The 24,084-nt window shown below is 38.3% G+C and overlaps 1 protein-coding gene across 1 annotated transcript; it reads right to left on the reverse strand.

Moving 5' to 3' along the window:
* Position 1: 1 nt before the first annotated feature.
* Positions 2–21,629, reverse strand: gtse1 (G-2 and S-phase expressed 1). Its single transcript, XM_043713201.2, has 12 exons — positions 21,614–21,629; positions 21,237–21,279; positions 17,351–17,408; positions 15,146–15,776; positions 12,625–12,786; positions 9,632–9,779; positions 8,379–8,723; positions 6,369–6,441; positions 5,694–5,939; positions 4,983–5,136; positions 3,262–3,375; positions 2–165 (listed from the first exon to the last, which is right to left on the reverse strand). Exons 2-12 carry the CDS (start codon positions 21,256–21,258, stop codon positions 79–81), a joined length of 2,040 nt encoding a protein of 679 aa, XP_043569136.2. The 5' UTR covers positions 21,259–21,279; positions 21,614–21,629; the 3' UTR covers positions 2–78.
* Between the last annotated feature and the right edge of the window lie 2,455 nt (positions 21,630–24,084).

The raw sequence follows: 24,084 nt of genomic DNA on the forward strand, positions 1-24,084 counted from the left end.
AGTAAATAAACAAGAAACAAAAACAGCTCGCACAAAATTAAAACAACCTTACAACAGTATAGACCATAGAAAGCATCTTTAAAACTTCAGTAAAGGAGAGTCCAGATTCACATTTTCCTTATTTGCAGGGCTCAATATAATCAGCGGAGAGTTGAAATCTATAAGCTGAAAGTGAAATTGTTTTAGTTTCAGAAAAATAAAGGACAGTCAACAAAGTCTTGGAGAACAGAAGGAAGCTGTTCAGCTATAGCAGATCTTGGAAAGAACAACCCAAGTTAATCCTTTTCCCTGTAATCCTGCAAATACGTGCCCAGTTGCCATTTGAAACCTTTTAAAAATCAGCCCATGCCAAAGTCTTTTGCTATTTACAATGTTGCCAAGTTTAATATCAAGACTTAAGTGTAGATCATTAAACAAAAAAAAGTAATTGTTATAATACAGATCTCTCGCAATTCCAGTACCTATTTCTCTCTGATGGAAAACAATGTTCACCACATGCTCTGCCACCTATCCTGCAGCCAATTACATACTGAAGTTAATTATCCCTTTAAAAGGCGACATCTTTGTTTTGAATAAGTCTTATGTTCTACTATATCTAATCTTTCTAAACTCCATAAATATATCCACAGCATTATATTAACCAATCCTGTTATTTAGATCAGTCTCGACGTACTTAAATGAATGCTGGTGGTGACTCATTAACCCATGTTTCTCGAAGGGTCAATTAATTTTGTCATTAATGGTGGCCTCTAGTGCTGTCATACCAAAGACAATGGATTGGCTCTCCAGAAGTTACCAGGTTACTCTTTTTTTGATTTAGGTATTACACTTGCAAGCCTGCAGTTCTCCACGAGGTCCATATCCATGGAAGATCAAACAATGGTGAACGGAGTCTCTGTTATTTCCATCTTTGCTTCCCTTAGCAAGATGTGACGCAACATATCTGGATAAGATGACTTGTTACCTTGAGTGATATGAATCTTTTCCTCACTTCTTTCTATCTATTGCTATTCTGATCAATATCCATTTCTTTCTCATGTACTACATTAACTTCATCCTGTTTGAAGATAGATCAGCACCTTAGTCATATCCTCTGCCTACACAAGGTTTCAATTTTTATCCCAGACCACCTCCACTTATCTTTGATATGCAAAATTTTTTAAAAAAAATATATCATTCTGCAGAGTTTTCTACTTAAGTGACAAGAAAGAATAGTACGAACTGTTGTTTTGTTATGGGATTGCAGAACTGGACAACTGTTTTTTTTTCAATATTAAATGACCAGATTGGATATGCAGGTCACAATTTCAAAATTTTCAGATAATGTAAATTTTAGAAGAATTGTAAATGAGTATAATGATGATCAGGCTGATTGAATGAGCATATATTTGGCAGATGAAATTTAATGTACAGAAGTTTAGAACTGTACATTTGTGAATAGGAAGAACAAGGATAGGCAACATAAAATGAAAATATCATTCTAAAGAGGGGTGCAGCATTATGAGGTACAAGGTTTTTATTGTCCACAAATTACTGAACCTATTACAACTGCTTTAAAAAAAAAGTCTTAGAGATAATGGACTTTTAAAACAGTACAAGGAACAAAAGAACAGTCATATTATGCTGAACCTTTTATAAACACTGGCTTAAATCTTTTCTGTATCTGAGTTAAGAGAATGCTTCCAGGGAGGAGACAGACTTTAATTTGTGGATAAACTGGCAAAGCTGAAATTGTTCCCCTTATCGATGTGAAATTTGGGGGGGGGATTTGAGAATGATGTTCAAGATCATGACAAATGTGCAGAATTGATAGACACTGCAGCTATTGGTGGAAGGGGAAAAAGAAAAAGAAATTTTATGCAACAAGTAATTAAGATTTGGGATACAAAATTGCAGAGGAGACACATTTAAATCATGGTTTTTGAAACGAAATTGGATAAGTCCATGTTGTACCCCTGATAATTTGTTAAATTAAAAACAGGAAAAGAAGTTTTAAAAAATTTTGTATATTCTTAGACATCCAAATCTAGAATCTCTGGATTACCATTGTTTCTCTTGATGGGAATATTTAGATTTTATTCAAATCAACTGTCTTAAACAGCCTAATCACATTTCCTTTGCCAATTTGTTTGCAATCTACCAAATCTATCTCAATGATTATCTGGGTATTTTCAAATTTATTTTTGTCATTTTTATAATTATTACAGGAAATGCCCTACTAGGATCATTACCTAGATGTTTTCTCACTAAAGACTTTTATATCTAGAGCCACAACTGGTTCTTCTTTACTGAGCTAGAAACACAATACACTTTCTTAAATAACTTTAATTCTTCACCCTTCTTTCACATTGCACCTTTTGGTTACCTGTACCTTGTACTTCAAACATGCATCATCCCACTAAAACTACAATATCAAGATGGATTGATATTTTCAAAAATCACCACCTATCATTTATTTTGCTTCTCTATTCCACTTCACAGTATCCAAGAAAGTTAGTTCCATGTTGAAGTCAGATCTCCATCCTACCTAACATAAACATAGACAATGTGGCAACTTCAGCTTGTAAAATCTAATCCTTAAGTGCACTCACATGAACAAGCACTGTGACATCATGCTAGTTTATTGCTTTTATGCAAATTTATTCTCATTCTACAGTATTTCTTAGTCTACTTTCATTTGCCCCTTCAATTCCATTATGCACCTCATCTCTATAGTTGTTTCCTCGTGTCCCTCATCTTGCAAAATTAGTTTAAATTCTGCCTTTTCACATGATTTGGTCCTAGCCAAAAACATCTCAAGTTGTACAAGACCTGCCTGCACCAACAATTTATTTTCCCTCTGCTTTCTCCAATTGTACATTCAACTACATGTTTTCTCCTGGTTCTGTACTCACTAACCTTCACAAGAATTCCAAAGCATGCTATCTCTAAAATGCTGTTCTTTAATTTTTTCCAGTCTCCTAAAGCACCAAAATATAGAACCTTAACACTTCAGAAGGTTATGCACTGGAAATTGGAATCCATATTGGAACCAGTGAGAAAGCAGCTAGCATTTCAGGTATGGACCACAAAAAGTTGGGGAGGTAACTCACTTTAAAACTTCATTAAATCCAAAAATCAGCAAGTTTAAATATAGGCACAAATAGAATGGTGTTTCCTGGGCTTTGAAACTCAGCCATAGTTCAGATACCCCTAGAATTTTAAGTTCACAGTTAAGTTTACACTTGCTGAAATGAGCTAGCCAACATTAAAATAACTTACCGGCTCAGGAGCCTTCATTGGTGCAACTCTAATTATTTCAGGAGTATTTGAGAGATCAATAAGTGGACGGTCTTGATTTTGCTTATTTTTTGTACCAGCTTCAACAGTGAAATTCTAAAGAAAACAAGTTAACATGGATGAAAAAAAGTAGGGCGTATAATAATGGTTTTATTCAATGGGTACCAAGGAGTTACAAAAATATTTTTCCATTAAGCAACATTGCCAACTAGATAAATGCATGTAAAAATTTAAAATATTATTAGCTAATTCAAAAAATGGAAAATACATTATCCAAAGATATTTAACACATTTAATCTCATGCTTTTCCCAATAAGTAGACTGTAAACCTGTTTGTAAGTGGTAAAAGCTACGTCACCTTCAAGGTAAACTCAAAAGAAGAAACAAGTGAATGAATACGAGACACTAGTGTAGTGACTACATTGTGTTGTGCGACTGGCAAGAAACCAGTGTCTGTTAGGTTGATTTCCTGAATGAAATAAATGCATGGAGGCCGGTATCCTGTTACCAAGCCACCCTATATTTACTTGTGCACAATACACTGGCTGTGGCCAACCAGATTGGAGGCATCAGTTGCCTTATTGGAAGTGATTCTTATGAGCCAGGTCTTCCCACATTGGCCCAGATTAACAACTCCAATCAAAAGCCTCAGTCAGGGAGATCAACCTGGTTCCTATCATTATACTGCAGATATTCAGCAAAGTACCTCACTAAAAAGGTTAAAATGTATGATAAGAGGTTGGAGGTGGTATATTGGCATGGATAGAGAATTAGCTAATGGTAAAAAGAGTTCTTTTTCAGGTTGGCAACCTGTGACCAGCGGGGCTCCACAAGGATCTGTGCTGGAACTATAACTGTTTGCAATATATTAATGACTGGGAGGCAGCGAGCAAGTGTACTATTACTAAACTTGCAGACAAGAACAGGTAGAAAGGCAGGTGGTGAGGCAGATACAAAACAGTTGAGGTAGAGGTTAAGTGAATGGGCAAACATTTGGCAAATGGAGCATAACGTGGCAAACTGTTTTGGAATAGAGAACAATTACAACAATCTTGAGGATACTTATGCACAAAACTAAGCTAGCTCAAGTAGCACAGCAGGTAATCAAGAAGGCCTTTATTTCAAGGACATTGGAGTAGAAGTGTACCGAAGACTTACTGCAATTGTACGAGGTGCTGATGAAACCTCATTTAGCATAGTATACAGTTTTGGTCCCGCTTATCTATGTTATTTCATTGGAGGCAGTTTAGAGAAGGTTCATAAGGATGATCCATGGTATGGACAGTATGAGTAAGGATTAAACATGCTGAGAGTCTTCTGCTTGGAATCGAGGAAGGAGAGGCAATCTCGGTGAAACATATTAGAATTAAGGGTTTGAAAGGGTAAATCCTGAACAGATGCTTCCCCTCATGGGAGAGTCTGAGAATTAACGAGTGCCAATTTAAGACAGATAAAAGGAAGAATTTCTTGAGTGTTGCGTGTGCTTGGAACTCTGATGGCAGCACAAAACAAAGAACTTAAGATAACTGCAGTATTTGCTAATGCCTATGGTCCAAGAACCCAACTAACTAATCATGGATTTACGTTATAACCTCATTATTCAAGAGCACCCAAAGGATTCAATTGTATATTTATCAGCATTTTGTACTGAACATTTAACTGTGGTGTCCACAACACTCCCTGTATTTATTGTACATTCCTACCTCCTTGCTTTGAGGCTCAGATGTGTGCTTTAAAGCTTCTTCTAGTGGTTTATCAGGAGAGAAATCAAGAACGCAAGGAACCATGGATGGAGGCATATCCTCTTCAGAAGAATCAGATGAGCAAAGACCCTCTGGCTTTTTCGACATCTGTTCACTACCAAGGCAAAATAGTTAATGCCAATAGGCTGTAAAATGACTTGTAAACGTTGAAGTTGCACCCTATCCCGAGTCATAATTCATAACAGCTGAAAGCATGCACTTAGTCGGTAGGTGATTAGCAACAAACATCCAAAGTCAAGACTTATTTTACAAGACTTTTGAAGTCGGAAAGCTTGTTGTATTGCTCAAGGAGTGTTAGAGAAATTAAATTACTGTACTTATACATCACTGACATTACAAAACAAAAACATTTATATTCAAAGTGTATTACAATGTGGCAGAACTGATCTTTCCGTGAAATTATTATGTTCATATAATTGCACTATCAACTTAGTAATGGAGGGAATTTAGTCCTTCACCAATACCCATTAAAGAAAAATTTGATGTGTTCTTGGAAAGTTTGAGGTACTTTCCCCCCCCCATTAACTAAATTATGCTTGAATTTTCCAAGATTCGCAAACTTTTTTTGAAATAACTACAATTTTTTAAGCAATGGATGAATTATCTGAATTTTTCTAAAGTTTAAGCTCAAATAAAATCTTCCCCTCTCACCTTTTTAGAATGGTCTCACTGGCTGACATACTGCGGTTTCGTGTAGTTGTGGCTTTGTGAGATGACACAGGTCTTGGTTGTGTTTGAGGAGTGAACGTTGGAATACCTGATCTGCGGCGATTTAATGGTGTGGGTAAAGCAGATAAACGTTTTGTTGCAGATGTTATGGATGCCAGCTTGTTTGAGATAGGTGTTTGCAGCATTCCTCGAATAGGTGGTTTATTTGGAGTACAAAACTCTGTACCACTGAGAGATTAAAGCAATATTAGTAGCTTTAAACAAAAAGATATATCTTAGAAAGATTAATTGTATGTTTGGAGAAAAACATTTCTATAACCTTACTTCAAGACTTTGAAATATAGTAGGAAACAGCCACACAGTGTGCATATTTTACTACTTTATTAAGAAAAGTTGTAAAGCCGGTATAGACGTAATTGGCTCAAAGGGAAATGGAAACAAAAAAAAGTAAAGCTTGATTGCATTCCAAGAAATTTATACTGAAAAGCATGAACATGTACAATACCACTACAGCAATCACCCAATAGTGCTAGCCAAAAGATTGACTATTTAAAAACAAAACACTTATTAAATACAAACAGGGTGGAACATCTACAACTATATAGACTGATAATATCCTGTTTTGACATTCTACTGTAATTAGCAAATTCTGGTTACCTCTCAACTGCACTGCAGGACAACAGCTTCTTTGGTTGTGTTGCTTTTGGCCTTGCTGTTCCAGGTGAAGGTGCTTAAATCACAGTTAATAAAGACGATTAATCGTTTCCAAAACATGTCAAATAATCCTTTTTGTACCAGAGATAAAATGAAATATTATTGAATAACCACTGTTGAATAGAGGAGAAATGGTACACAGAGAATGATAAAATCCCTACAATGCAAATAAAGGCCATGAGGCCCATCCAGTCTGCACCAACCCTCCAAAGAGCATTCCACCCAGACCCAGCTTTCCCATCCTATCCCCGAAACACCAAATTTACCATAGCTAATTCACCTCACCTACACATTCCCTTGCTAAATTGCCAATAGTGTAAGGCCAATCCACCTAATCTGCACATTTTTGGATTGTGGGAAGAAACCTGAATACCTGGCAGAATAGATCCATACGATCCCTACACTGTGGAAACAGGCCCTTCGGCCCAAGAAATCCACACTGACTGTCCGGACCTCTACCCTCCTATCCTGCATTTACTCTTGAATAATGCACGTCGCCTACCTAACCTGTCCATCTTTGGATTGTGGGCGGAAACCCATGCAGACAAAAGGGAGAAAGTGCAAACTTCACAGATAGTCGCCTGAGGCTGGAATCAAACCAGTCTCTGGCACTGTGAGGCAGCAGTGCTAACCACTGAACCACCATGCCGCCCCAATTGGCAGAAACACATACAGATACTGGGAGAACACACAAACTCCACACAGACAGTCCCAAGATTGGAATCAAACTTGGTTCCCTGGTGCTGTGAGGCAGCAGTGCTAAGTCACGGAGCCACTGTTCTACCCAAAATAGCCCTACTTTGGTTTCTAAACATCAACTTAATCCACCGTTTCCACTTCAATATGTTAATCTAGAATAGAGCACAGAGTTGTCTGCGTTATATAGTCCAGTTCTGCACAACCTAACTGGCTTTTAACTGCCAATGTCGTCACCTTGCTAAACTTCTTCATTTTAAGAGGCTCCTTAAAATGATATTCTTGGTCAAACGTTTAGTGACCTGTCCTAATATGGTCCTATATGGCACAGTGTCAGACTCTGATTGTTAATTGCTCCTAGGATATATTAGAACTTGATCACCACCATTCCTTCATTGTCAATGGATCTAATTCCTGGAATGGCCTCTTACAGAGCTGTGGGCGTTCCAACTCAGCACTACTGGAATGGCTCAATGAGGCTCACCAGCACCTTAAGGGGAATTAGGAATAGGAAATAAATGCTGGCCCAGCCAGTAATGCCCACATCTGGAGAATTATTATTATTCTGGGCACCACTCAGGCATATCTGGGGAACAAGAAAACCTACAACTGCTGATGGTTAACTTTGCAAATTTTTCAGTGATACACAAAAGGGTAGACAGGATAATGTGGTAGCTGGACTGGAGGCTGCACACCTTTTTAAATGGATGTATTTTACTTTGCAAGATAGAGGTCCAGTACCAGCAAACATTTCGTTTTGAAAACAAAAAACAAAACAAACAAACAAAACTGTGGGTGCTGAAAATCTGAAACGAAACCAGAAATGGCTAGAGAAATGTAGGTTTGGCAACATCAGTGGAGATCTCTTGAAACCAAAGCGTAAACAAGTCCTCTCATTTAGATGTTGTACACCAATAGTGTAACCTTGAATTTAACTGTACAAATCTACTTCCCTCCTATTGTAATGTAAAAATGGAACATAATTGTTAATCTTCACTGGAAAGATGCAATTGAATGCTAAGGGAACAGTTAAGAGAACCAGGCAAAATAGAATAGTTATCTCAAAATAGAGTAGTGATCATTTATAACCCCTCACCCACCATTGGAGATAATTTAAAATAATTTGAATATCAGTAAATGATAATCATTTCATATTCTTAATAGTTTAATTGGCAATTAGTAGTCCCAAGTTTCATGAAAATTTACAAAAGAAAATACCCTAGACCCACGTTTAAGTTGTGAAATGCTCATACTTACCGCTGGATCTTTTCACAGCTTGGCTGTTAACAGAAGCTTTGGTCTTTGGGCACCGATCTCTCCCTAGTGTATTTACTGTTTGGTTTGACTTGACTTTAGTATCAACATTTGTATCGGTTGAGCTAATTCTTTGTAAACCTTTATTAGGAAGACTCTGCATCCCTGTTCCTTTCTGACTCATCATTCCAGGAGCAGTTACTTTACAAGTATTTGCTGGTGTTAGTGATGTTCTTGGAACATCTATTGAGCACCTAGAACTAGATGACTTGGTCTTTGGGCTGGCAATTCTGCTGCTGTTTTTCAAGGTTTGTAGGTTTGATGCATTTGAGCGCATGGTTAGGGGCACTGTTGAAAGATAAAACCAAAATATTTAAAAACAAAAAACTAGTTTATCTTGATTTGAAAGCAAGATTATGTTTAGCAAATAATAATGCCAAAGCAGAATTTCAGATACACTTAACCAAAAAAAAAAGCCTTTATGTTTGTACTAGATGCTGCATTTTAAATAGTGTCATTTTATAAACATAACTACGTCTGCCATTTCAGCTCTCTAACTCCAGATTGAAATTTGGACCTAAAGTGAGTTTCAACTGTAATTTACAGAAGGACATGCTTTTTGGTGTAAATTGCACTTTCAACATATTAAACTTAAACTTTTCAACTCAATAGTTTCATTTGTACCATACCAGCTTTCTGAAATATATTGCTATAATTAGCAATTTCCAGCACAAAAGGGTGCCATTCAATTCACCAGTTCCACATCTGGAAACAAGAAGCCATACAATTTAATTATGCTTTCCATCTCTTGGTCTGTGTAACTGCTAATCAGAGTTGTAATTCAATGCAAGTACCCCTGCTCAAAAATATGAAGGAATTGACCATGCTCTCGAGCACCTGACCAATCCAAAGCACTTTTGGAAATGGTGAGAATTGCAAGTCAAAAATTTAATTCCCATTGTAAACACAAGAATGGCAAAGAATTATTTTGAGTGCAGGGTAACATGAACATATTCCAGTCCAGGACAAAGCTAATGACAATCATTGAGAAAGAGTACATTTAGGATGTTGAATAGGTCCTATTTCCTTGAATGGGATAATGTGGCATTTCATGGAAGTAAACAAGGCTCCTCAATTTCATTCCTCAACAAGAGAGAAAATGGCATATACTTAAAAAGAGAGTGTCAGACATGAAAACCAAAAGCCATATGCCACAATATGAGTTACAAAATATTAAGATTTAAAGTCTGACTTGCCTCTGCCACCACTATTGGAATTGTGGAGATGAGAATGAAGACCGGATGACAACAAAGAGGTACGGTTGAGAGTCCTTGCTGCAGAACCAGTACGATCCTTGGTCATAGAATTCGAAGCTTTAAACCCAGGTAAATTTGGTTCACTGACCTATAAGGAAATCAAAAAAAGTTTCTTTTTCAAATTCTAACAGTACAACGAAAGTTGCCCAAAGCATTTGTTCAAAATTTCACATATTTCTGCTGATCTGCTTAATCTCCTAAAAGCCTGTACAACACCCACATGTGAAGTTCAATAAGATAACTGCAGGTGATATATATGGAAGTTGAGAGATCTAGCAGGCCAGATAATATTAGCAAGGTGCAAGTCTAGTTGGGGGAAGAGGGACAAAGCAGTGTTACAGCACAAAATCAATAATCACTAAAAATTGCATCACTGTTTTGAAGGCCATAAAACTATAGTAGTAGGAAGGCTCATTTATTAGAGGGATAGAATGGAAAGAGATACTGTGCTAAAATGTGAATCACTGTTAGGTGGTCAGTTTACACACATGCAGGATATTAGGAGAGGAAATGGGGGCAATACAGAGTATTATGGAGATTTACAGATGATACTAGAAATACATGGATATATAGAAGAGGAATAGATTAACAGGCTGGATCTCTAAAGAGAACATATGGATGATATAATTGATCTTTTAAAAAAGATTTTGATACAGAGAATTAATGTTTTGTTTTGTGGAAACAGCATAACTGGAGGCTATCAATACAAGAGAGAGAGTCACAAAGAAATCTACTTCAATAATATTTCTTCTGCATTCCTGAAGAGTGGCAAATAGTGAGGATTTTCTACCACACGCTGTGGTTCTGTTCACCGAGCTGGAAGTTTTTGTTGCAAACGTTTCGTCCCCTGTCTAGGTGAACATCAACTAGCCACGAAACGACACGACCAGCTATCCCTAGTAGCCACACATGCAGACGACAAGCAACATGAATTTGACTGGGACAACACCACCATTATAGGGCAAGCGAAACAAAGAACAGCCAGGGAATTCCTAGAAGCATGGCACTCATCCACAAACTCCATCAACAAACACATAGACCTGGACCCAATATACCGGCCACTACAGCGGACAGCTGAAACTGACAACCGGAAGCGGCAGGGACAGGCCACTATAAATGCCGGAGGAAACACCACAGAAGCACTTCACAGGAGGCTCCCAAGCACTGAGGATGTCACCTAGACAGGGGACGAAACGTTTGCAACAAAAACTTCCAGCTCGGCGAACAGAACCACAGCAACAAGCACCCGAGCTACAAATCTTCTCACAAACTTTGATTTTCTACCACAGGCAGGAGCATTTTAAGTATTATAGTTTAACTTAAATAAGGAAACTGGATAAACAAGGAAAAAAAAAAGTGAAAAAATAATACATTTAGTTGGGAAAAAAAAAGTGATGGTTCAAGTGGACCACTGACTTCTATTTCAATACTGTTCATCATTTTTATGCTAACATTTCCTCTGGAAAACAAAAATATTTCCCAGGGCTTTCAACCATTTCTAGACTGTTTAATATTCTTCACAACTATAATGCAAATACATGCCCTCCATAGTTTAGAAATTATCACTCTGGCACAATATTACTATAACACCTAAAGCTACAAGAATTTATTTTTTTTGTTAGCATAACTAAATGCAGTTTTAATTGACAAGTTAACTGTTTGGTTCCGTTTAGTTTCAAACAGGCAGTTTGGCTGATTTGTCATGGCATTGCCCTGAGCAATGAACCCACAAACGGCTGTCACCTATTATTTTGCGGATTAGAAATAGGTGCATAGAGTTCTTTCTACCTACAAAGAACACGGCCCTGTTTATTAATATTGATTTTCCAGGGGTTCACTGCTCCTCAGAGATATGGGTGTAATGCAGCTTATGGCACTCTTGGCCCTTCTGCAGTTATTTCAGAATTTTGCCAGAGTAAGGAAAAAAAGTCCAACTTTATCTGTTATCACTTGATCTTCACAATAGCAGGGAATGGAAAATTCAGCCATTCTGACTCACCTAACACCTAAAAAGGTCATAGACTTTTAAGTTTTAAAATTCATCCATGCTATCTCCTTACAGTAGCAACTCAACTCTGAAAATTCAAACTCAACTTCACCTCATGCAATATATTCAATGGCTGCCATGAAGAAAAAAGTGAAACACTACAGCAGAAGCTACTTGACTACATTAAGGCAGCCAGTATACTATGAACAAACAGTTCTCCAAACCAGATTAAAAATTTTGAATGTTCCTAACTATTGAAGCTATAAAACTAAAATAAATACAATTCACTCATACACATTACAAACCAAAATAAAATACTATTTTTCAGATCAACCATAAATTTCATGTCTGTATTGAAATTAGGAGATTACCACCTTTGGATCTGTACATTAACTAATTCAGGTAATTGGCTAGAGCAAGAAGTCATTTTATAAAAAGTCTACTTTTTAAACATTAAGACCACTGATTGAACTAACTTTCCATATAGATGGATTTATATTCATTATATGGAATATTCTTTCTTATGTGAGGTTGCATTCCTAAAAACCACAAATTTAAGTAAAGCATTGATGGAATCAATATTGAAACTGGATTAAGTTTCATCGAACCACCTTCAACAAAATCATTATTCTTGCACCCAAGATGAAATACAGTATATGTACTTTAAATTCTAACCAAAAAAGTTTGACAAGTAATAAAAGGAAACAATATTCTACTTACAGCATCTCACTTTTGTGGACTATCCAAGTAGAAAATAAGGAGGAAAAAAATTAGGAAGAGAGATTTGGTACTGCTCAGCAGCTGTGCTCATCGACCAAGTGGTAACTCAAAGCCTATTGTTCCAGACTACAAGTTGGCTGTAACATATACATGTGCAAAAGCAACATGGACACAAATTCCAGCATAATTTGTTCTCGAATAACTGACTCTAGCTCTTATCCCATACCTGGTGTGCAGCCAGTGATCCATCCTTACGGCCAAGAGCATTAGAATGGGGAGGAGAATCACACTCATTGGAAGTATTAGCAACAGCATCTGGGAGATTGTCCGATGAAGTATTGTTCAATAGTTTCATTCCGCAGTGTGTCAACCTAGTTCCTGACTTAGGCTGGATGAGGATAGAAATATAAAAATCAGTATCATTTTTTTTTTTAAATTCCTTGGCGGGATGTGGGCAACACTTGCTATGTAAACATTTATTGCCCAGACAGCAGTTAAGAAGTACACCATAGTGATTCTGGAGTCACATAAACAGAACAGGTAAGGATAGTAAATTTTCTTCTTTGAAGGACATTAGGTAAGTTTACACAACTATCAACATTGATTACATGGTCACCATTATAGGCCCTACCAGCTCGTTCTCCTAATTTTATTAAAGTTACATTTCACCATCTGTTTGGTGGGATTGAACCCCTGTCTTCAGAACATTTGCCTGCATTTCTAGATTGCTGGTCCAGTGACATTACCACAACACCTCCCTCCCTGACCAAGTCAGTACTACAGGATTTTACAAAGATTCAAGGTCAATGCATTGATCTTGTAAGCAAAATAAAGAAACATTTACTGTAGTATTGGCATTCCTAGCTTGCAAATTCTTTCCCAACAAACGCTAAAGAGATAGATGGCGCAACAGCCATTATGCACGGATATCGAGGAAAGGGAAAAAGGGAAAAGGGAAAAGGGAAAAAGGAAGGAGCAGATTTAAAAGAGACAACGTCACAGTTGTATTTTATATGATTGTGCATAACGTGACAATAGTTGGATGTATAGAAGTGGTCCAGTGGATAAAGCTCATTCAGCATGCGATCCTATAGCAACTGAAAGCATTGAAAAAAATGACTTGTATCGTTTACAAACAACAGCAATAAAACAGTCATCCAGACTTGGACTCAAAAGCCCAATTAGAAAACTAAACCTTTCAAAGGAAAACAAAGTATCATCAACCCAAATAATCATCCAAATACTCTGAAACCAATAATCACAAAATAAATTACTTTTCTCCAAGGATCTTTAACTTGTAGGGAAGTGCAAGCAACTAACATTTACAATATACCAAACGTTTGGATAAATATATCCAAATAAGTGTTCTTCTACATTGGGTGAACAAAGAGTGGAATTTGTCAGAAGATTTCTAGTGCCAATGTACAAATTCACTTACACAGGCATTTCTTTTACCCAACTAAGGTCATACATAGTGTCGCAGAAGATAATAGTGGTGGTACTACAGATTCAGCAGATACTGCCTGGTACGGAAAAGAAACTTGAATATTTAAGCTATTTTAGATCAGAACCTAAAAATTACAAGATATTAGAGGTGCAAAACTGTAAAGATAATTGGGACAATTTCAATAAGAACTATTTTTTAGTGAAGAATCTAAATACAAGGCAATACAGAATAAAGGAGGTTTTTAAAAATTTAATATAGTTACTTTAGTCACTTTTTGATGTGAAACACCCACAGGATTGTACGGTAGCCCAGTGGTTAGCACTGCTATCTCAGTGCCAAGGACCTAGGTTTGATCCCAACCTTGGGTGACCACCTATGCAAAACTCCACACATTCTCCCCATGTCTGAGAGTTTCCTACAAGTCCTCTGGCTTCCTTCTGCAGTCCAAAAATGTGCAGGTTAGAATGACTGGCCATGGTAAATGTGGGGTTAGAGTAGGGCCAGTTTGGGTGGGATCCTTGGAGGGTTACTGCAGATTTGATGGGTCAAATTACCTCTTTCTGCTATGTAGGTATTCTACCATCAGCACTTCACAGTTTAGACAGGTGGTTCAGGGAAGAGAAACAAAAAAGACCAAAATTGCATAAATGAAGGTTAAAAAAAAAACGAGAGATCAACTAGGATACAGCTTAATGTTGCATTGCAATTTTGAAGTAATTCAACAAGCGCACTTGGTGGTGGCTCGGCAAGATACAGAGTTCAGGATTAAAAAAGACAATTATTTAAATTTCCTTAAAACAAGTATTATACAATTTAATGCCATTCAATGAAGACTTAGCCACTGGTATTTGCGATTGCTTTCTTGGCATCACAGAAGGGGCCTAATTATTACAGCTCAATTTTTTTGAATAATGTTAGTATTGAATGTTAAGTCCCCTATTTTTAAAACTAAAAAGGGATGGGTGAAAGGAGGAGCAAGTTATTTGGATCTCAGTGAATGCTTTCAACCAACTTCTTGAAGACAGAACCAAAAACATAAGTCAGTGGAAAGTAAGTAACAACAGGTAGCTTTGGGGGAAAAGAGTATTGTTTATGCAGTAGAATCATAAATATGGACATTAGACCTTGCTCTTGCTGTCAAACTATAACAAAAGATTTACTAAAACAGCACATAAAATCTTGTATCGAGCTGTTTACACTTACTGAAAACCTTAGACATTAACACAAGTCCAACAGTTATTTAACAAGCCTCTAGTATTGTTTTAAATGGAGTTCCTTTATGAAATAGAAAACTGCTCACCTTTTCTGATGCATCATATTTTGCTGGTTCATGTTTTGCTAGTTCATTTTTTGCTTGTTTGACTGATGGATCTTCCCTTGAAGTATTGTTCTCAGTCCAAGCCACATTATTACTAACTAATGATGGATTTCCAGAGTTTTGTTGGGGCTGCATTGAAGAGCTGGATACCTGAATAGCAACTTTCATTGGTGGTTTAAATGGAAAATGAGGTTGAGCATTTTGGGAATTAACCTGCAGACGTTTCTGGATTGCAGGTGGAAGTAACCTCAATGGACTATCTTGAACTACAAAAGTTTCTCTTCTTGAACAACTTGGGCTGCTAATACCTTTTAGAAGGGTTAGTTTTAATTTAGATTCCTCTATAAATTGTTCCACCATTTTATTGTGAGTCATTTGATTTCCCATTTTCTTAGATCTTCCCTCCATATGGTTTTCAAAGCGTTGTGCTAATAAGTTGGCTTCTTTGGAAACTTCAAAAAACAGGTCTGTGTTTGAAGGACTCCAATTCTCAGCCTCTGTGGCCTTTGAACATTTATCTTCCTTGCAATTTAATTCGATTCCAATAGCAACACATTTTTCCACATGCCGAACTGGCCCAAGAAAAACTTCATCATCATCATCACTTTTTCCACTAGAAAACAAAAAGCCTATTAATTTAAAATTGAAATATTCTAAACTTATAGTTCTTATACTTGAAGTGTGAACATTAAAAAGTTCCTCAAGTCGAGCACACCATACAAAGTAAAACTTCTTGAACTCATTACTGCTCAAGGTCAGATACCAACTGCCCAAAATGGTTCCTGATGTAACCAATGCTGTAGAATCAGTTCTAGACAGTGGCTTTGAACACAGTTTCCTGTCCTTCCCAGAGAAAGAGTGTCTGTTCATTTTGTACCTGCACAAGCACAATGCAATATATTTGCAGATTTTGGTGCAAACATACATTAATTTTAATAATCTCTGCTTTCTGTTCCCAATTTATGATTACACTCAGGCCAAAAATGTATAAATTGTGCGCTTTATTAAGTAGTAACATCATATGTAAGTGTTTGGATTAGCAAGCGTGGGCAGGCTATTTTGGTTTAGGAGGATGTGATGGAGCCATGGCAGCTCATAATCCTGTTCTTGCAAAATAAGCAACACACAGATGCATTTTCCATTAGGTAGAATCTGACATTTCTGTAGAAAATTGATTGAAATCACTATGTTTCTTCAGTTTTATCACCTTTTTTTAAACAAATATTGGAGGTCTAAAGTCTATTTATAACTAATTAAAGGGAAGTGTACCTTTTGCTGCTTCCCTGATAGCTTTAAGAAACTGGTTATCACATTATATGAAAAATTTACAGGTCAGGCAGCACAAAGTCAAAATAGGTGGAAAATTCTTAATCCCACTTTTCTTCCCTTCCCCACCCCATTCCAGAAATACTGTATTAAATGCTGAATGTTGCAAATTCTTTTATTACTTTGATTTCAGTTTCCAGTTTGAATAATTGCCTGGGTAACATTAAATTCTGAAATTTTACCTCCAGGCTTCATCTTCCTTTATAAAAAAAGCTCACTCATTTCAGTTTGATGAAGAGAGGTTACTTTCTGTATTATCTGGTACCATCTTAGTTGCCCTAAACTGCCATTTATCAAGGGCAGCATTATGGCTAACAACATTGTACTCGCAATCTATTCCAACATTGCATTTTATCCTCCTGCGAAGACAAGGCCTCAACCTTAGCAAAAAGATACGCAGTGAACTAATGATCAGTTTATTACATTAATAACATTTCACACACATTTTGATTCCTTGGTCCAAAAATAATTTAATACTTAGACTAGATAAGCATGTTTGGGCCAAAAGAAAGTTTGTATCTTTTTAAAATCTACACACATGGCAACTAATGAAAATTTGTTATTTGCAACCATTGAAACCTTTAATTTCACAAAACTTATTTGGTTTGAAAGTTTCCACATGCAACCATCTTTTAGTTGAAATTGCTTTTTAAAACCAGTTGCATACATCATTGTCTTAAAATGTCTTCCAACTGAACTCAACATATATTTACTGCAACTGGAACACTACTTTTTTTTCTGCCACAGCAATAAAAAGCATTAGAAAAGCAAACAAAAATTTTTCCAGCAAGTTTTGTTTCTGGTTTCCAGCATCAGCATTTCTTTTTGTTTTAAATTTGAGAGAAAAGAAAAAGCGTTTACCTTGCAGGAGATAACAGAATGTCAAGGTCAGAATTCTCTTCAGATAAAAGATTGAAATCTGAGAATACAAAATTACATGTTGCTAAACTGAATTAACTGAACAGAAATACATAGAACAATAAGAAATTAAATGTAAAAAACACTTGCAGCTTTAACTTTGAATTTGCCCATTAAAGAGCAGTGTCTGAATAAATATCCTCTTTCACTACATTTCTTTGTCTCTCCTCTCCAAATACATTATCTCATTTCTCAGGTCTAAAATGCCACTCACCACGTTCCTGTCCAGATTATCTATCAATTGTCTCCTGCAGTCTGTCTTCCTGCTTTCTTGCTCACTAAATCAACTACACAACAAATTCTGTATTATTTGAAAAAATTCTTAAATCATATACCCTAGATTTCAGCCTAAATTCATTGATGCACACCACAAAACGCAAGGCACCTCTTACCAAGCCTCAAGAGCTTATCAAAAACACTCTCCAATCTCAAAATGTGCGTCAGCCATTGCTTTTTGCAATGCAGCAAGTTTTAGATCCAACTTACCAGGTGTTTTGAATTCCATAGATTCTTATACTTTTAGATTAGATTAGATTACAGTGTGGAAACAGGCCCTTCGGCCCAACAAGTCCACACCGACCCGCCGAAGCGAAACCCACCCATACCCCTACATTTACCCCTTACCTAACACTACGGGCAATTTAGTATGGCCAATTCACCTAACCTGCACATCTTTGGACTGTGGGAGGAAACCGGAGCACCCGGAGGAAACCCACGCAGACACGGGGAGAACGTGCAAACTCCACACAGTCAGTCAGTCGCCTGAGTCGGGAATTGAACCCGGGTCTCTGGCGCTGCGAGGCAGCAGTGCTAACCACTGTGCCACCGTGCCGCCCACTTATGACCAGTTTAATGCCTTACTAAAATCCTCAAACTTACTAGCCTTATTGACTTTTTTAGGAGGTAAAATGGACAGTCAAATACATTAGTAAGACCTGATAGACATCAAATCCATGCTCATAGTTCTTTACTAATGGGTTTGCCCTAAATGTCAATTTACATTGTCCCTCACTATTTTATAAAATAATTTGCCATTAAAAAGGTTAGATCATCTGTCCTGTTGTCACTCAGTTAGGCTTGGGCTGATAAGTGTCATGAATGTTATTTGCCACTCAAGTGCTAGGGAATGACTGACTATCTCTTTTTATGGAAAAAATTTAACTATCACCCTTGACATTCAAAGATGTTGCCATTGCTTAATCCCCCACTATCAATACCTTGAGGAATTACTATTGATTGTGAACTGGACCAGCCATATAAATACTGTGTCTGCAAGAGCAGTCGAGACAGGAAAATTATGTGGCAAGTAACTCACCTTCTGACAGATGGTAGACAGGCTTTGGGCAATGACCCAAAAGAGATGTGTGATGCAATACTTTTCACTTGCCTAGATGAGTACAGCTCCAATACCACTCAAGCAACTTAATACCATTCAGGACAAAGCAGTACATGCATTCAGACAGGGTGGAAAACAATGATTAGAATCTCCTTATTCTCCATTGATCCCCTTAGTAACTTGGGGTACATTTCATACTAGCTTGATGAGTTAAGTTAAAGATGTTAAACCCCTTAGTATTTCCCCTACTGTTTATGACATCAAACATTTCAGAGTCAATTTCCTCAGCTACAATTTTCCACTAGCCCTTGTACTCATTAAGACAACATATTCATTAAAGGTACAGTTCCAACATTTAAAAAGACATTTGGACAGGTGCATGAATAGGAAAGATTTAGAGGAATATGAGCCAAATACAGGCAAATGGGACCAGTTTAGAGAGAGAAACTTGGTCAGCATGGACCAGTTGGAACGAAAAGGACTATTTCCATGCTGTTTGTCTCCATAATTATTTTGTGTATAAAGAAAAATGCCCAGATTTTCCACCTTTATAGCCTTCAGTTAGCGCCACCATTTCCATGGTTAATTCTTTTGCTTTTTGTGCATTCATAAAAGACAGTAGTGTCTCTTTAAGTTACACCACATTGCCACTGCCAGCTCAATTTCACCCAAAACACAATCTCACATAGTTCTATTAATCTGTACCAAAAGTTTTACAACCTTCAGTCAGCCAATTTCTGAATCTCAAATGTATCCCAAAATTCTTTCAGCAATGTCAGATATTAGTTTAGTGACCAAAATAGAAATTGCTGGAAATGCTCAGCGGGTCTGGCAGCATCTGTAGACATAAATCAGCATAAATATTTCAGGTTAAGTGATTCTTCCTCAGAATTTAGTTACTGCATGCAATGACCAGTGTGTTTCCAGGTGTCCATGTCCATTATGCCACTTCTGAATATGCTCAGCAATTTCTTTGTAATGGTTGCTAATGACTCTCCAAGTACTATGGAAGACATAGATTACCTAAAATGATTTACTAAGTCTATGTGACTACCTGGTCAGGTCCATGCCCCCCTACAACCCGCAGGAATTGCAAACCTGCGCCCACACCTCCTCCCTCACCTCTATCCAAGGCCCTAAAGGAGCCTTCCACATCCAAAGTTTTACCAGCACATCTACCAATATCATTTATTGTATCCATTGCTCCCGATGCGGTCTCCTCTACATTGGGGAGACTGGACGCCTGCTAGCAGAGCGCTTTAGGGAACATCTCCGGGACACCCGCACCAATCAACCACACCGCCCTGTGGCCCAACATTTTAACTCCCCCTCCCACTCTGCAGAGGACATGGAGGTCCTGGGCCTCCTTCACCGCCAGACGCCTGGAGGAAGAACGCCTCATCTTACGTCTCGGAACACTTCAACCTCAGGGCATCAATGTGGACTTCAACAATTTCCTCATTTCCCCTTCCCCCACCTCAACCCAGCTCAGCAGTGTCCCCATGACTTGTCATACCTGCCTAATCTTCTTTTCCACCTATCCACTCCACCCTCCCCCCCGACCTATTACCTTCATCCCCTCCCCCACTCACCTGTTGTACTCTATGCTACTTTCTCCCCACCCCCACCCTCCTCTCATATCTCTCCACCCTTCAGACTCTCTGCCTGTATTCCTGATAAAGGGCTTTTGCCCGAAACGTCGATTTTACTGCTCCTTGGATGCTGCCTGAACTGCTGGGCTCTTCCAGCACCACTAATCCAGAATGTTAGCTTAAGAACACAATTGATAAAATCAAAGTAATTTTTTTGCAATGGATTACCAGTTCATGGTGATTATAATAATGAACATTTAGGAAAGGAACAATTCAGGATATGTACCAAACTGCATTCATTCACTGTTGCACACATTTGTATCTTTTATGATTCAACTTTACTGTTGCTTTAGTTTTGGAAAAAAAAGTTTCTCAATTATATGTTTTACCTTCACTTCTTCAGTCTTTACATACACATACTGAGACACACACACATTTTCTACATGGCCTCATATTTGGTGAATAGCCTTTCTCATTTTAAAAATAATAATGGAATGAAGGGTCATTAAAGTGCTGGAGGCCTGGAAACTCTAGAAACTCTACTTTGCCTCTCACACTTCCCAAAACATGCCCTAGAGATTTTCAGCATCCACTTGAACAAAAGGACAATTAAGTTTGAATGTCTCACCTGAAGGATCTGCTCCAGTGATGGACCAAAATCCAACATACAGGGTTAAGTAACAAGAATGCTACCAACTGAGCATTAAGAGTTTGAATGGAATTAACACAGACTGATTGATACATTAAATCCTACCATTCTATTCAACTATAACCCCTCTTACTACCTTTTGAGGCACTTGTGGCAATTTATTTGCAAGTGAAACACAAGTTAATTCATTTCAAAACTGGTGCAAATGCTTGAATTACTATACAACAACTGAAGTGACAAACATTTGATTACCTTTGTCAGTTTGCGCATCCATTTCTTGAATTGACCTTCACACCTGTTGGAACACACAAATACGAGAGCAAAATTCAAAAGGTTTGAGGAAATCAGCAGCAGACACAATGGGAATTTAATCTCACTGTTCAGAGTCAATATCCCACACTCTCTCATCACCCTCACCTCTATCTCAGCCTTCACTGCTTGCTCGCTCGCTCCATCCATCCATCCATCCATCCATGTCTGTCTCTCTCACAATCTTCACCTCAGCCTCCACTGCTCCCTCCATGTCTGTGTCTATCTCTCTCCCCTTTACAGCCCCCTCTCCAATCACTCAGCAGCTGGGCCGAGGATTCAACGAAGTCTTTCCCCTCCTGAACCTTGCTTGTCCTCACCTCAGCCTCTCCGCAATCTCCACCACACCAATGGACAGACCGTTCACTAACGACACTCTCCCCTTTCACAGGGATTTGAAATTAACCCAGCCCTCAGCGAGCTGGCCTCCCATTGGTCCATTTGAACGAAGCCGTTACGCCTCTGTCTGTCGCGCCTGCGCGTCTCCAGCAATGCATTCTGGGGGCTGTAGTCCGTAGCTCCGATTTTACAGCTCCGCTATGGGAGGGAGGTGTTGCTAGAGCTTCTGCAGCATTTTACGTTTCAGAGTTCCAGTATCTGCAATTCTTCGGTTTACTTTCTGTTTTTATTTCATATTTCCAACAATTTTATTCACTCGTGGGACGTGGATGTCATTGGCAGGCAAGCATTTATTGCTCATCCCATAAAGTCGTTTTGAACTGCCGCAGTCCACATGTTAGACTTTGACCCAGGTGATGTATTTCCAAGTCAGGATGGCAAGGAACCTGCAGCTGATGGTGTTTCCATCTAACTATTGCCCTTGTCCTTCTAGGTGGAAGTGGTTGTCAAGCTGTCTTAGGAGCTTTGGTGTTGATAGTATACCTTGCTGAACGTCAGGGGTGAAGAGAGTGGATGCTTGTGGATGTGATGCCAGTCAAGCAGGCTGCATTGACCTGGATAGTGTTATTTTTTTGATGGGGAGAAAATTCATAAGTCTGAAGTGCAAAGAGACTTGGGAATTCTAGTCACAAATTCTCTCAAGGTAAACTTGCAGGTAGAGTCGGTAGTTAGGAAAGCAAATGTAATTATGGCATTTATTTTGAGAGGATTTGAATATAAGTGCAGGAATGTACTTCTGAAGCTCTGTAAGGCTCTCGTCAGACCATGTTTGGAGTATTGTGAACAGTTTTGGGCCTCATATCAGGAAGGATGTACGTGGTCTAGAGTGTGTTAAGAGGAGGTTCACGAGAATGGTCCCAGGAATGAAAGGTTTAACATATGAGGAATATTTGAGGACTCTGAGTCAATACTCAGTGGAGTTTAGAAGGATGAGGGGGGATCTAATTGAAACACAGAATACTTACTGGCCTGGACAAAGTAGATGTTGGGAAGATGTTTCCATTGGTAGGAGAGACTAACAGCCGAACGCACAACTTTAGAGTAGAGTAAAGGGAAAACCTTCTAGAATGGAGATAAGGAAAAACTTCTTTAGTCAGTGAGTGGTGAATCTAAGGAATTCATTGCCACTGAAGGCTGTGCAGGCCAGGTCATTGAGTATATTTAAGACTGAGATAGATAGGTTCTTGAGTATCAAGGATTATGTGGAGAAAGCAGGAGAATGGGATTGAGAAACTTATCAGCCATTGTTGAATGGCAGAGCAGACTCAATGGACTGAATGGCCTAAATTATGCTCCTATGTCTTATGGGCTAAGTTTCTTGAGTGTTGTTAGAGCTGCACCCATCGAGGCGAGTGGAGAGTATTCATCATACTCCTGACTTGTGCATTGTAAATCTGGATAGACTTTGGAGATTCTGATTGAGAGTTACACTGCAGTATTCCTAGTCTCAAACCTGCTCTTGTAGTCAGTATGTTTATCTAGTGAGTCCAGTTCCATTTCTAGTCAATGGTAATCCCAAAGATATTGATAATGGGGTTTCAATTATGATAAGACCATTGAATACCAAGGTTAGATTGTCTCTTAATGGAGATGGTCATTGCCTGACATTTGTCTGGCGCAAATGGGGTGGCATGGTGGCTCAGTGGTTAGCACTGCCACCTTACAGCATCTGCAATCCATGTTCAATTCTACCCTCAGGTGACTGCTAGTGTGGAGTTTGCACATTCTCCCTGCGTGGGTTTCTTACTGGTGCACGGGTTTCTTTCCACATTCCAAAGCTGTTCAGGTTAGGTGAGTTGGCTATGCTAAATTGCCCAGTGTCCAGGGATATGCAGGCTAAGTGGGCTAACCATGGGAAATGTAGGGTTACAGGGATCGGTTGGATCTGTGTGGAATGCACTTTGAAGGGTTGGTATGCACTCAAAGGGCCGAATGGCCTGCTTCCACACTAGGAATTCTATAAAATATTACTTGCCACTTGTCAGCTGAAGCTTGCATATTACATTTGAACATGAATTCCTTCAGTACCTAATGAGTCACAAATACTGCTGGACATTGGGCAATCATCAGTAAACATCCCTATTTTTGACCTAATGATGGAGACAAAATAATTGAAGCAGCTGAAGATGTTTAGATCTACCCTAAGGATCTCATGCAAAGATGTCCTGCAGATAACTGACCTTTAACAACCATAAACATCTTCCTATGCATAGTTGCAACTCCAACCAGAGGAGAGTTTGCACTCCCACTGCCGTACTCACTGATTTCAGTTTTCTTCGGACTTCTTGATACCACATCAGTCAAATTCAGCCCAAACGCCAAGGGTTGTCACTCTCACCTCACCTGTGGAATACAACTTTTTCATCCATGTTTCAACCAAGGCTGTAATGAG

Source organism: Chiloscyllium plagiosum, unplaced genomic scaffold, assembly GCF_037043375.1.
Source record: "Chiloscyllium plagiosum isolate Xiang-an unplaced genomic scaffold, Cpla_swu_hap1 HiC_scaffold_23, whole genome shotgun sequence".
Lineage (NCBI taxonomy): Eukaryota > Metazoa > Chordata > Chondrichthyes > Orectolobiformes > Hemiscylliidae > Chiloscyllium > Chiloscyllium plagiosum.

Bases quoted from the DNA above. Each gene is read 5' to 3' on its own strand.
- gtse1 (XM_043713201.2), bottom strand. From the start codon at position 21,258: ATGGATGCGCAAACTGACAAAG. The intron at 8,724-9,631 runs GCAAGTCAGACT...ATCTTTCAACAG, and splicing joins TTCCAATAGTGGTGGCAGAG to TGCCCCTAACCATGCGCTCA. The intron at 5,137-5,693 runs GTGAGAGGGGAA...TTGCCTTGGTAG, and splicing joins AGTGAGACCATTCTAAAAAG to TGAACAGATGTCGAAAAAGC.